At 38.9% G+C, this 13,220-nt stretch overlaps 1 protein-coding gene across 4 annotated transcripts in view; it reads left to right on the forward strand.

Annotated features, from left to right (window-relative positions):
* Positions 1 to 112: 112 nt before the first annotated feature.
* The window catches only part of TTC13 (tetratricopeptide repeat domain 13), a 42,357-nt gene continuing 29,249 nt past the window's right edge, over positions 113 to 13,220 (forward strand). For 3 of the 4 annotated variants that reach the window (XM_074863090.1, XM_074863092.1, XM_074863091.1), the window contains exons 1-5: positions 125 to 326; positions 4,107 to 4,201; positions 7,145 to 7,220; positions 10,072 to 10,142; positions 12,416 to 12,481. In XM_074863090.1, the coding sequence (XP_074719191.1) occupies positions 128 to 326; positions 4,107 to 4,201; positions 7,145 to 7,220; positions 10,072 to 10,142; positions 12,416 to 12,481 (507 nt within the window). In that variant the 5' untranslated portion in view covers positions 125 to 127. Of the gene's footprint in view, positions 327 to 4,106; positions 4,202 to 7,144; positions 7,221 to 10,071; positions 10,143 to 12,415; positions 12,482 to 13,220 lie in introns of all 4 variants that reach the window. The other variant, XM_074863089.1, reaches the window with a different exon arrangement.

The following is a 13,220-nucleotide window of genomic DNA, read 5'->3' on the forward strand; positions in this document are numbered from 1 at the left end:
CGCGGGACTCCACATCCCAGGGGGCAGCGCGGCGGCGCCCGCCTCCCTGCCGGGCCTGTGGGCGGGGCGACGGGGGCGCCCTCCGTGCCTGGCCGAGGCGGAAGCGGTGCGCATGCGCCCTGGGAAGATGGCACCTGCCGGCGGCTCCGGGGCCGTGAGGGGGCTGTGGGTGCCGCTGGCTGTGCTGGCCCTGGCCCGGGTCGCGGTGGCCTTGACTGAGCAGTACCCGGCCTTGTCCCTGCTAAAGCAGGAGCTGCACCGCCAGGGCCCAGCGGGGGGCTGCGCCTCGGCGGGAGAGTGGGCAGAGCAGTACTCGGCCGAGTGTGGTGAGTCGGGGGAGCGTTGCCATGGTGGCCGCCCCCAGCCCCGGGGCGGGGGTGAGGCGGCCGCTAGCCCGGCGGCACCGCGGAGCCGTGAGGCCGGGGGTAGCGGTGGGGGCGCCGGTGTGGGCGCCTCAGCCCCTCGTCCCTGCGGCGGGAGCAGAAGAGAAAAGCGCGACTGGGCCTCGCCTCCCCCCGAGGCGCCGCGGGTGACTGAGGGGGCGCCGACCCGGCCCGGGACGGCGCGGGGTGCCGGCGGCGGGAGGTCGGCTCGGCTCGGCGCTGTTCAGCTGACTCATACTGAGGCATCGTCTGTGTAAGCTGCGCCCCCGAGTAGCGTTGCGCCGGTCGTTGTATGGTGCGGGGCAGAGACCGCCGCTGTGGCCCTGAGCGGAGGGAAAAGCTCTCGCCCCTTGAACGGAGAAGCCGTGGGGCCTGTAGTGTCACGCAGGATTCCTCTTGTCCCACTCGTCAACCTGCTAAGTCTAGCTGCTGGACTCTGCGTGCTTTTTGATCCCTGCACTCAGTAGTATGCAGACATGCCAACACCTTGTGCTCACGTTACTGAGTTGAATATGTCTTGATTAATTTTCAGCTACGGTTATGTATATTTTGCTGGTGAACTGGATGCTTTTTTTTATGAGCCCCAAGTTCAGGTAGCAGATCTGGTCTTTTTCAGGTTAATTGATGGCTTGTAACACAGGTGCAGTTAAAACTGTTTTTATGTGCTTAAATATCTGTTGCATCAGGATCATGTGGCTTAAGTAATCTGTTACGATCTTTAATCATGGCCATGGTGTGAATGTGCTATACAAAAATGCCAGTCTGAATCATAAGGTGCAGGTAATACAGATGAAGAAAAAGGTTTTACCAATTCGATGAAGTATAGACACTCAATTATTTATATGAGAATAACCAGTGATGTTTCATGACTGCTTAGTTGTCTGCAGGGTTTTATATTTTTTTCCCCTTATTTCATAAACTCTGTGCTCATACCAACAATTTCTGTGGTCCCTAAGGACAGTATACAGCTAGTGTCATCCACTCAAAATTACAAACTTTCTAGAAATACCTTGTTATGAGTTTCCTACATCTGGTTTGTTTTTGGTTTTTTTTTTCCCCTCTCTATGTGTGCTTTTGTCATCACAGCTTAAAGTTCTTTGGTTAGTTTTTATCTATATCAGCTGTTAAGTAGGTATTTTACATCAGCTGCTTTTTTGGGAGGGTGGCTACCGTGGCTGAGAGCTGTAGTACGTAAACACTAAAATCAGATCGTGAAAGTTATCTCAGGTGACCATTGGTCCAAATCATTTAAGCTTAAGTATAAACCCAAAAAGACCTTCACCCAGTGTTGAGATAAAATCTGTATGCCATACAAGTTAATAAATGGCAAAGCATTTGATTACATGTCTTACCTTACTAGGACATAAATGATTGACTTGGTATACTCCTTTAGAGGTTTATTTGGAAGATTGGATTTTGATTTAATGGTGGATGTTGTTTTAAAGAGACCAGTGTAACTGGGTTTGATAAAAGGAATTCTGCTTAAACCATCAGGTACCTCAGGTGCTTTGCATACACTGATAATAAGGTAGCCCTTAATGACAGAGCAGCATCTTACCCTGAAATAGCTGTATACCAGTTCCCTCATTACTATTTAAATCCTCTGGCTAAATAAATTGCTAGTTGAAAAATTCCTTTAGGGTCTCAGTCTTTGTTTTAGTACAACCTTCTCAGAAGCTGAGAATCTTTTTATCTCAAATAGCTTCTCTTGTAGACTACTGCAAGGTCCAGGGTAATTTCTCTGGTTGGTGTTTCTACTTTTTCATGAAGTTGTTAATGAGGCAGTGTGGTACAGGTTTGACTGTATCTAACTTGTAGACAAAGGCAGACCCATTCTTCCCTATGAGTTGCCCCCAGAATTGCAGGATTCTTCTAACGGATAGGCTATTCTTATTCCTTGCAACCTTATTAAAAAATTCTTCACTAAATTTGTGCTGTTACGCAGAAAATTTTTCTGGATGTAGGCTGTGCCTGCACCTCTTTGTTTTGGTTTGTGGAGCAAAAATTGCTCAGTGAGTCCACAGCGATGGTTTTTAACTGTCACTGACTTATGAGCACCAACACAGAACAAGTAATGTGTTATTAATGCTGCCATAGCACAGGAGGGTTTGGCCAATGTGAAGAACAAAGGGCAATGTTGAAACCTCTTACTGGCAATGTGTTTTCTGGAAACTGTGGGTGGTGAGCCACTGTTCTTACAGGACTTTCTGACTTTAAACTTTGACCTTCTGCTTTTCACCGCTCTTGCTTCTGTTATAAAACTTCTCCACCATTTATCGTTTATGGCTCAACTTAGTTCCAAGTTTCTATTTACGGGGAATGACTTTAGATGCTATTTTTACTTCTCTTTATAAGAAGACTTTGTTTTTCTCTTTTAGCACTGTGCAAGTGAGAAATGGGGAGTTAATTAACTGCAGCCCTTATGTAATCAAAATACAGGAATAGCACTGCCTGTAAAAGTAAATTAGAAACGCACACTGCCCCCCAGCCTTTCAAACTTAGCATCAAGCTTATATTTACAAACATTAGGGGAGATGATAAAATTTGGTATTTTTGACACGGAATCAAAGAGATAATACTGTTTATCTGTTTTTCCTTGTTTACTCTTGAAATATTTCAAGTTAATAGAAGCTTTAAGATGTAAAGATTTAAAAACTAACAATGCTGCTGAGATAGCAGTTAGAGCACCATGTAGGTGTAGTGACTTCTATAGTCTATGTTTGGGGGGGGTGGGGTGTTGTTTATTGTTACTTGTTTATTTGTTTCCTTTGTTAAACTTTTTTCTGCTATGCCAACAAGCTGTGTTTGACTTGTCATAGATTTGAATCAATCTTATGCCCTTTGTAATGGCCTTCTTAGGAATATACTTGTGAGGACCTTTGTATATGTGCAGTCAATTACGGTTTACTATTCTGTCTGCTTTTTACAGTCTTTATACCTCTTGTTTCCTGGACTTCCAGCAGCAGCTCTTTCCCTGTCTCTGTACAGTCCATTCCATTTATTTTCCTCTCTGGGATTGGAATCATACTTCTGTCTGTAACTTCTTAGGCCAGAGAACAGAATCATATTGCAAAATGGGGACTTGTCTACCCCACACTTTTCTTATTTTTTTCCAGCTTCCTCCCTTTTCATCCCTCCCCTTCCTTTTTTTAAGCACCTTCATTTTTTTTTTCTCATGTATTTTTAGCCAAAAGCATAAGCAGAAGTAGAGGTAAAACTAATTCTATAAAAGCAGTCATGTCAACTGTTGCTTCCTTGGCTGTGTGGATGTAGTGCTGTGGGCAGAAAGCACTTCATGAAAGTTCTGCACTGTGGAGTGCCCAGTGGGGAAGCTGTTCAGATGAACATGAGGAAATCACAGAATCGTTTAGGTTGGAAAAGACCTTGAAGATCGTCCAGTCCAACCATTAACCTAACATTGACAGTTCCCAACTACACCATATCCCTCAGCGCCATGTCGACTCTACTCTTAAACACCTCCAGGGACGGGGACTGCACCACCTCCCTGGGCAGCCCATTCCAACGCCTAACAACCCCTTCTGTAAAGAAATGCTTCCTAATATCTAGCCTAAACCTTCCCTGGCACAGTTTGAGGCCGTTACCTCTTGTCCTATCGCTTGTTACTTGGTTAAAGAGACTCATCCCCAGATAAATGTGAGATGTGGTAATAGAACGTACATGTAACTCTGAGTTCCTAAAGATATTTTCTCTCTTTTCCCCCAGATTCATCATTTTTGCACTTCCATGAATCGGATTGTGACATAGGAGGGTCTTCATCTTGTGAATCTGTGCTTTCTCTCAACACAGAAAAAATTCTGGTATGCTATCAAGAATATGATGTACAAAACAATTTTTGAAACATTGTTGAAGTCTCAGATCACTTTAGCTGCTTAATCAGTTAGAATGAAGTTCAGGAAAATAACTACAAATAGAATCTATTAATCAGTAGGCATAGGTCCCCAAAAGGCTTAAAGTGTGAACGAACTCCAGTTGCTCCTGAAGGTATGATTTTGTAGTACTCTATCACGAGTCTCTAGTTGAAACTGTCAGCAGTTTCAACTAATTGAAGCTGATCTTTCCACTGAAGGCTAACCTTCACCTGGATTAGTCTTCCAGTTAATTTTTTATTTTTAGGAGTGCAGGGGCTATGGCTGAAAAAGGGGAAGGTGCGTTAGTTTTTACGCTGATTGACTACCTGAGGAGGTTTATCACAAAATCTATGTAAGAGTAGGAGTGATAATTTGCAATTGCTACAGAAATAACATTGTGCACAGATGATGGTTAGAGGCTTCAGACCGTATTTCAAGAAATTCAATACAGGCGTGGTATGTGGAGAATATTCTAATAAAAAAAGAGTATCTCTTGGTAGAGAGACTTCAAGAGGGTTATTTTGGAATTTGGCTTTTCTTGCAACACTACTGTTAATCTATTGATCTTGAACAAATATAATCTTCATTCTACATCAGAACACAGGTTTGATGCTACTGTTCAGTCCAGTAGAGTCACAGATACTGAAAATCTTCAAATAATTCCCATGTGAATATACAAAGAAACCTTGACAAATTTGTAGAAATTATTGGCTATGGTGGAGCGTGGAAACAATATTCTAATTTGAAGCAATTTCTCCAAAGGTCACATTTGGAAATAAAACTACTCTTCTGCAAATCCACCAAGCCAATTATTTAACTTGAATATTCTCCTTAGATATTACTTCATCAGATACTGGTCAAATCTGTCATCCAGTCTAGTAGTACCAGCAATTCTTTCTAAGGCAGTGAAGAGAATATTATTTTGTAAGAAATTTCCCTGTTTCAAAAAAAAATGTTTTGGAGAGCAACAATTCAACCTACTGGGAGCTGGTGCCATGATGAAAATTCTCATTTCTTGAAGGCAGAATGACTCACAGTTTTTGCATGTAGAGCTTCAGGATGTCTAACCTATAACTGGGTTCAGAATTTGTTGAAGTATGAATCCTCTTCCACTGCTATGCCAAGAACCAAACAATATTCTATTATTCTATGATAACAAAACAGATGAGGTAGATGAGGGTGGGAGAAACTTCGTGGTACTTCTCTTGCTGAGTGTCACATGCAGCTTTGTAATTCATTGGATATTAATATAGTGCTAGAGACTTTTTGTTGTAGCTTATTTTCCAATACCCAGTGAGAAATCTTGCTATATCTTATCTTTTGTCCACAGTCAAAGAAGTGTAGGCCTCTCTTGTAAATCCACCAAGGAAGAGGCTGTACTTTAGTAAAAATTTTTTTTTTCTAATGTTAAGACAATTCTAGAAAAATAATGTTTTGCAGAGTTAAATACTGAAGATCACTTTCTGAAGTAGATTTTCTGGAAATCACCTGAAGGCCATTGATGATGTAAAAAGCTTGTGTTTGGAGGTGTGTGATTTGTAAATATATATGGTCTGCATTGTAGATTTAATTTTCTAATTGGTATACCTGTTGAACCATGCTCATTCTTGTGCTGGTTTTTTATGACTTTTTTCTATGAGGAAAAGAACTTTTCCATTCTGTTACTGTAGGCTCAGCAGTAGGTAGAGTTAATAGTGTAATGTAGAGCTCATACATGATCTTTAATTGCAGTAAAAACAAGGTTTGTAAAATCTGATTTGTTAGTCGTTCATACCCTCCAAAATACTCAAGTTTTTAGAGCAGACCAAACTTCCTTCTCATTCCTAAGATTATTAGATGAACAGGGCAGAAACTGTGCAGTGGGATTTGGCCAGTTACTTTTGCAATTTGTAGATCATTGAAATGTTCATGTCACGGACACAAGTAACCAGGCTACTTTTGATTGAACAAGCCAAAAAAAAGTGGAAGGGAGGACAGCAAAGTACAGTCATCTCAGTAGAGAAAGGGATGTGTTAAATGTGTTCTCTGAAGTTTAAGGTATTTAACTGTCTTCTCTGAAGTTAAAGATGTACATATGTGCTGTTTAGCTGAAGCAAAAGAAAACTGAACAGTGAGAGAAGGCTTTTTTTCCTTTCTTGCTTCCTAAAACAGTTTGGAAGGCCTATTAATTACATGAGCATTTTGTGTTTTTCTGACATAAACTGCTCTGGTAGGCTTAGAGCTGTCTATGGAAAATACTTGTGAAAATGAACAGAGTAGAGTATTTCTGTATTTCTGAGGGGTTGTCTTTGGCAGTATTGGTTTGTGTAGGTGCATTATTTGGGGAACAGAAATCTTAGATGAGGCTACAACTGACTGAACAAAGTCTATAACTGATAAAAGGCTGTCCATTTAACAATGACTTTCTTACTTTAGTATGGCACTGCTAAATTAAACGTGTCTTTATTGTTGGGGTGGTATTCTTTTCAGTGTTTCATTTTCAGTGTTCTGTTCTTCTGTAGTACCTTTTCCTTTGCAGGAGACAAAGAAATAATTAATGGGGTAAAGAGTATAAACTTCCATATGAAGTAGCAGGTGTCTTAGACTTCTAAAACATCATGTTAAACAAATGTAATACAGAAACATCAAACACTTGTAAAATGTTGACAACATTCTTTGATCTGAAAAGGCTGGTTAGCCTTATGCTAGAGAGGATAACAGCAGCACCTGACTGAAGAGTGTTTTTTCTCCCTATGGAAGACTAGGAATGAATATGTTTTCGGTTACCTTAAAGCAATCACATTAGCCCTAACTTTTTGATTTAAGGCATTCTCTTAAGGATTTAAGACATGGGTTTTCTATTAAATTCTTTACTGTTGTTTGCTGAACACTTAAAAAAATGATGTTTTACAGAGTCAAGCGAAGTTGCTTGCAGAGCAAAAACGATTTCCATTTGCTACTGATAATGACAACACAAATGAAGAACTGGGTAAGATGTCTTATATAAGGTTTGTGCAGGTGAATTACATGCTAATTATTAGCACTGAATGTTGTGAAACTAAACTGATGATTCCTCAGTGATGCATTAATTTTTAAATGGTCCTAATAAGCCTGAAAATACAGTGAGTTTTCTCTGGTCATATAAAGAAAATAGGTATCTCTCTTCCTAGAATTCTTTTCTGCTTTGCTCACTAGAATTCTTTGCCATGTCTGCTTAAGCAGGTGTTCAAAAAGCATTTTGATTAAGTGCTGTTAAACAGTCTCAGCTACTTCCTGCTTCCCTTTTTCTGTCATTATTGATGACTAAAACTATTCAAACATCAAAAAAATTTTACCAATGGAATATGCTTTCTATCAAGCATAGATCTTGGATCTGTCTTCCCCTCTCCACTCACTCTTCCCATCAACGTTTATAGGCAGCAGGAAGGCTTTCTGAATTAGGTCCTTATAGAGACTGCTACTTGATGTTTTCTCAAAGCACACTCAGCACAGAAAATGTAGGCATTTCAAATAAAGCAACAGGAAATACTTTTCTCAAAGGACTTCAGGAAGGAGTTACTTGAACTGCTTCTCCAAACTGGTATCCTGTATAGGAAGCAGATGTATTATGAGGTAGCAAAGAGATTGTTGAGAATGTATGTCAAGGAAGGCAGCAGACTGTTTTTTATATAAGAGCAAAGGGAGACTTTACTCATAAGTTGTCTAAGGAAATTAAAACAATTGAGCACTTTTTGTTGACATAATTTCTGCCTTCATAGATTTATCCAGGAAAATTTGGGGGCTTAATCTTTTTTCATATTCTAGCATGCCTAGCTATGTTTGTAGAATCCTGCAGGAACTTCATCCAGCAGAAAATATTTGATGCTTTTAGTAGCATCTGTAGCTCTGTAGACTTGGAGGATTATGCCAGAAGGCCCCTATCCTCATGTCTGGCCTGTAGGCTGACACCTACCTACCCGCTTTATTTCAAGTATGTCATGGTGTGAGGAGCTGGGTCCTTCTTATTTGTGTGTGTTACTTTTAACTGTTCTCAGGAAAAGCAATGTGAAATGTATGGGGCATTCAGAAGCAATGTTGGTACCTAAATACTAGGGCTAATGGATCGTTGTTAACCCTTAGATTTTTCGTAATAAAGAACTTGTATATTTGTAGTATTTAATTAAAGATGAAAAGATTAATTGAATAGATAAAATTTAAAAAGAAGTTGATACTGTATCAACTTGATACTAGCTGCCAATCATTTGCCATAGTTTTACAGACATAGTCTGTGACCTCCTGCATTTTGCCAAGAGTCTTGAATAAACAAAATAAACTCTTATCAGTAAGACAATGACTCTTCATTATCTTCCTTCCTCTGCTTTTTTCCTTAATACTGGCATGGTTGAGTTGATTTTATTTTACATGCCAACTGTTCTGTGTTCTGGGATTGCAACTGTAAAGATGATAGTAAGAACTGTGTAGTCTTAGAGAATGAAATGAGGAAAATTCAAGAGCTCTTCAACCTGTCCTTCACTCTGCCAGTTTTCTTTCCTTTTCTTGGCAATGCTCTGTGTCTCTACCAAGTGAAGCTTTTTAGGTATTGAGGAAAAAGCTTATACTGCACACAAATACTTCCTTCTGCATAATAGAAATGCTCCAAGAATGAGGCAAGCTCTGGATTAAATATATTTCTTATTTCTCTTTCATTTAACTTTTTTCTCCTTTAATGAACAGTGCTTAGCAACACTGCCAAACCAATGTGGTTCTGCCAGCAGGAAAGATAAGCGTCTGTGTCCTATTGAAGATACTTGTGTTCTAACTGGCTTATTTGTCTCTTCTTGTGTTTGAGTAAATAATTAAGCCAATAAGCACCTCTTCCATTCTGTTTGGATGACTGCTAAAACTCATTAGAAGTGTGGGGAAAGGTGAATTCCCGCTCTTAGTTCCACTGTCAGCTGTTTGTGTGAACTGCCTGGGGAAAAGTTGTACTTTAACTTTCATAGCTCTGGTCTGTGAGATACTTGTGTTTTGTGGGCAGTGTAGACAGAGCTTAGTCCAGAGTTAAGAACTGTGAGAGATTAAAACATGCAAAATGAAACAATCTTGAGATAGCTGTCAGAACTGAATCTCAGTCATACAAGCAGAACCATAGCTTTCCAGTCTTGTGATTTGAATGTATTTTGTATCTTTTGGAGGTTACAGAACATGTTTCTAAAACAGTGGTCTGTTTCTTTTTCAAACACTTGGCTTCTACTCCAAAGCAGGGGGACATGCAAGAACTTTAAAGCTTTTCATTATTTTAACATGGGTAAAGATTCTGTAGTTTTTCAATCTTGTTTTTATAAATAGTGGGTTCAACTAAAGCGTTGAGGTTTTTCTAGATAATTCAAATGAAGGAAAAACTTATTGTGAGCTAGTAAAGTTTAGCAAAATGTATACAAACAAGTACAATCCAATGTTTTCTAATAGAATTACCAAAAAAGTTAGCCAGTGTTAGCCAGGCTCACTTATAATTAAGAAAGCATCTAGGGTTACTAAATGGGATCATGGTACCTTTCCTGGTCCTGAGTACTTCAGAAGCAAACATGGACCCTTTCCTGAAGAACTTGTAAGAAGGAGAGAAAAAACCCCAAACCACAAAAGGTAAAACCAATTCTGATGAGCACAGTATGAATTGAATAATTAATGGATGCTAGGTAATGGTTGAGGGAAGTCATTGCAGTGGTAGTTCAGAAATCATTTGACTACTTAAATCTTCAGTGCAATGTAGGAACTCACATTAAAGGCAACCAAATTGTAAGATGTATTAAAAAGTCAGGTGTTTTTTTCCTGTTTTATTTACATTTGTAATCTTTTGTTAGCAATTGCTTACGTGTTGATTGGCAACGGCTTGTATGATGAAGCCATACGACATTTTTCAACAATGCTGCAGGTAAGTTTTCTGTTTGGACCCCTAAAAAATCACTTCATTAAATTATCCATTACAACATATGGCTTATACTAAAACAAAAATTCAATTAAGGATTTTAAAATGAGAGTAATTATTTTATGAGAGCAATTATTCTTTTATTTATTCATTTTTTTCCCATCCAAACATAAGCATATTCTTAAAGTCAGGTGATCCGGTATCTTGGTTATTTGGCGAGTCTCTTTCTCATCTGTAGGAATAAACTTTTTATGGTACTTTAACAAAAAACTCAAAAAACAAAAAAAATCTTTAGAAACCTGACCTGTGCAAAAGTGAAGTTCCTTTAGTTGCTGTGTTGGCTGAGATATTTTGATGTGGATTTTTTTGGGTGACAGCGTGTTGCCAGTAACATCAGAAAAAAAACATGACAGAGATCACTTACTGCTAGTGGCAGGTATCGCATTGCTTTCGTGATGATAGTTTTGTGTGCTGGGTTTATTCTTCTTCAGTGGTAAGCATTTGATGAGTTTAATATACAAGTAAATCTTAACTAATACTTCAACATTTTTTTTCTTCTGATCAAGGTAAGGAATTCAGAATCTTTTTTCTATGAAGTAGAAGGTAGCCACTTTTAAAACAAAACCAGCTCCAGCAGTTTAAAAGCTTTAACTAAAGCTGATTTCAAATTACTGCATTTTTGTGGCTAAGAACCTGGGACTAGCAGAAGCATGGACCTGGTTTTTGGTCTAAACTGGTTGTAGTACACAAATGCAAGCTGAAAGTAATACTGCAAATACTAGCATGTACTTTTCTAAACTCAAAATTTGTCATATGGCTCATACTTACATTGAGTGAAAATGTGGTGATTTGATGGATTTATTCCAGGGAATTTATCAGAGGACCAGAATGTTTTTTGTTGGGTGTTTGTTTTAGGTGTTTAGTGATTTCTGTCTTTGGTTTGTTTTTAATGTGAGGAATCTTTTTTCCTTTTTTTTTTATCCTAATGAGAAATCCTGCTTCAAAAACCACTGGACTTATATACTGTTTCCTGCCTTCTCTTTATTAAGAAGGAAATTTGATATAAGTGAAGATCAGGAAGATAAGCAAGATACAGCAACTGTAGAAAAATATTGTGAGAAGTGTGTATATAATAGAGTACCTTTGCAATGAACACATCTCGGTTAAAATTAATATCATGCTTATTGTGTGCCTGAAAGGCTGTAAAGTGGTTATGATTGTTCACTCTGTCTTCCACAAGGCAATTTTAAATACATAAGAAGTGAGTATTACAACATTGAACAGAACAAAACAGCCTTGCTTAGCTGCTGTCTTTGTTAAAAGTAAGGAAGTTACCAGAAGTTGACACTGGCAAGCGTACACTTGGAATCAGCTCAAGTCTAGCAAGCTGCCAGCTTTGGTGTGCCATGTATCTGTTGTTTTGTCAATGAAGGAATTTGTTTCTTGGCAGCTGTCCCATTTAAATGAGACCAGGCCTATGCTACAAATTTTTGTTGCACAGCTGTGCTGGTTGCAGGTGTGAAGTGATTCCTGACTGGTTTTCAGGGAAACTGACTGCATAGGCACTGTTGTGCCAAGAAAACTAGTTATGCTGTTGTAGTTCTTCAGATTTGGATGGGAAACCATGGCTGTAGTAGATAACATTGAACATGGAGTCACTATGTAAAATGCATCCCCTTAGGTGCCCGAGTTGGAAAGCCAGAGACTTAAATCTAACCCAAGGAAGGTTTGTTTGAATTTTGCAGAACTATTTTGGCAGAATACCTTTAGTTTTAGTTGCTGCCTGAATACAAATTTCATCAGGATGTCACAATTTCCTACTTCCTAATTTTAAATCTTGAATTTAAATTGCAAACAAAACAAGTTTTGAATGGCTGAATTGTATTTGTTTATTATCACTTCAGTGACATTAGACAAAAGAAGACCTATAATTACCAATAAGGTTAGAAGTTTGGGCAACAGACTATACTAATGTGTACATAGCTTCTAATAGGTGGTCACTGACACTATAACTGCACTTTGTTTAGCTCATTTTCCAGACAAATACTCCAGAACAATTCCAGTAAATTGAATTGGAAGATGTGAGTATATGAAAGTATGGACTGTAATACCATCAATTTCTTTGCCTGACAACTGTGATTGTTCATTGCTTACTAAAGATCAGCAAGAATTAAATACATATTGAAGAAAGATACCTTTTTAAAAAAACCAAAAAAACAAAAAAAAACCTCAAAAAATAAACCACAATTGATTATTGTATTCATTTTTAATCTTAACAGGAAGAACCAGAGCTGGTTAGTGCAATTTATGGACGAGGGATAGCATATGGAAAAAAAGGACTACATGTGAGTAGATATTTATTTAAATTAATATCTGACTGCATTATTTGAATCCAAACTATAAGACAGCCTCTAACAGGAGGAGCTACACTGATTAGAACTGGATAGGTACATCCCAAAGTCTTTGTGCTCTCCTGCTATAATGACATGTCCATCCCTTAGTAGGTGCTCCATAATGCAGAGGGATCTAGTGGATCATACTGCTCACGCCATGGATACGTTTGCTTTGTGGGACTGTGGAAATAAAGCAGCATGAAGCAAGGGTGCCAAAGGAGACTATAGGCACAATTGTGAGTGGTGGATAGTAAGGCTGGGAGCCACAGCCACTTGAAGGAGTTACCTAATAAGATTACAGGCAGAATCTTGCCTCTGAGAGGCAGGTTTATGAGGTCCCGCTGAATTTGTCTCCACATCTAGTCTATATTTGGAAACAAAAATGTCTTTCATTGCAACTTGGAAACATCGTCATCTCTGGCAATCCAATAGGCTTTATATTGCTTCTTGACTGCCTGTGGCTCTTGATATGTATACCACCTTGAATGTCTTCAAAAAAACTCATAGTTAAATTACAGTTACAGCTGACTGCTTAAACAATTTTCTGAGCAAAAAGAAGTTTAATAGTGGACTATGGTCCTTGTAGTTTGAGTTTGTGACCTGTTGAATAGTGATTGAATGGTTGCTAGAATTCTAGAAGAAAGAATAGTTGAATAACTCCTTGAGAATTTCCTTTGTACAGAATATTTAA

This window comes from Strix uralensis, chromosome 3 (genome assembly GCF_047716275.1).
Source record: "Strix uralensis isolate ZFMK-TIS-50842 chromosome 3, bStrUra1, whole genome shotgun sequence".
Lineage (NCBI taxonomy): Eukaryota > Metazoa > Chordata > Aves > Strigiformes > Strigidae > Strix > Strix uralensis.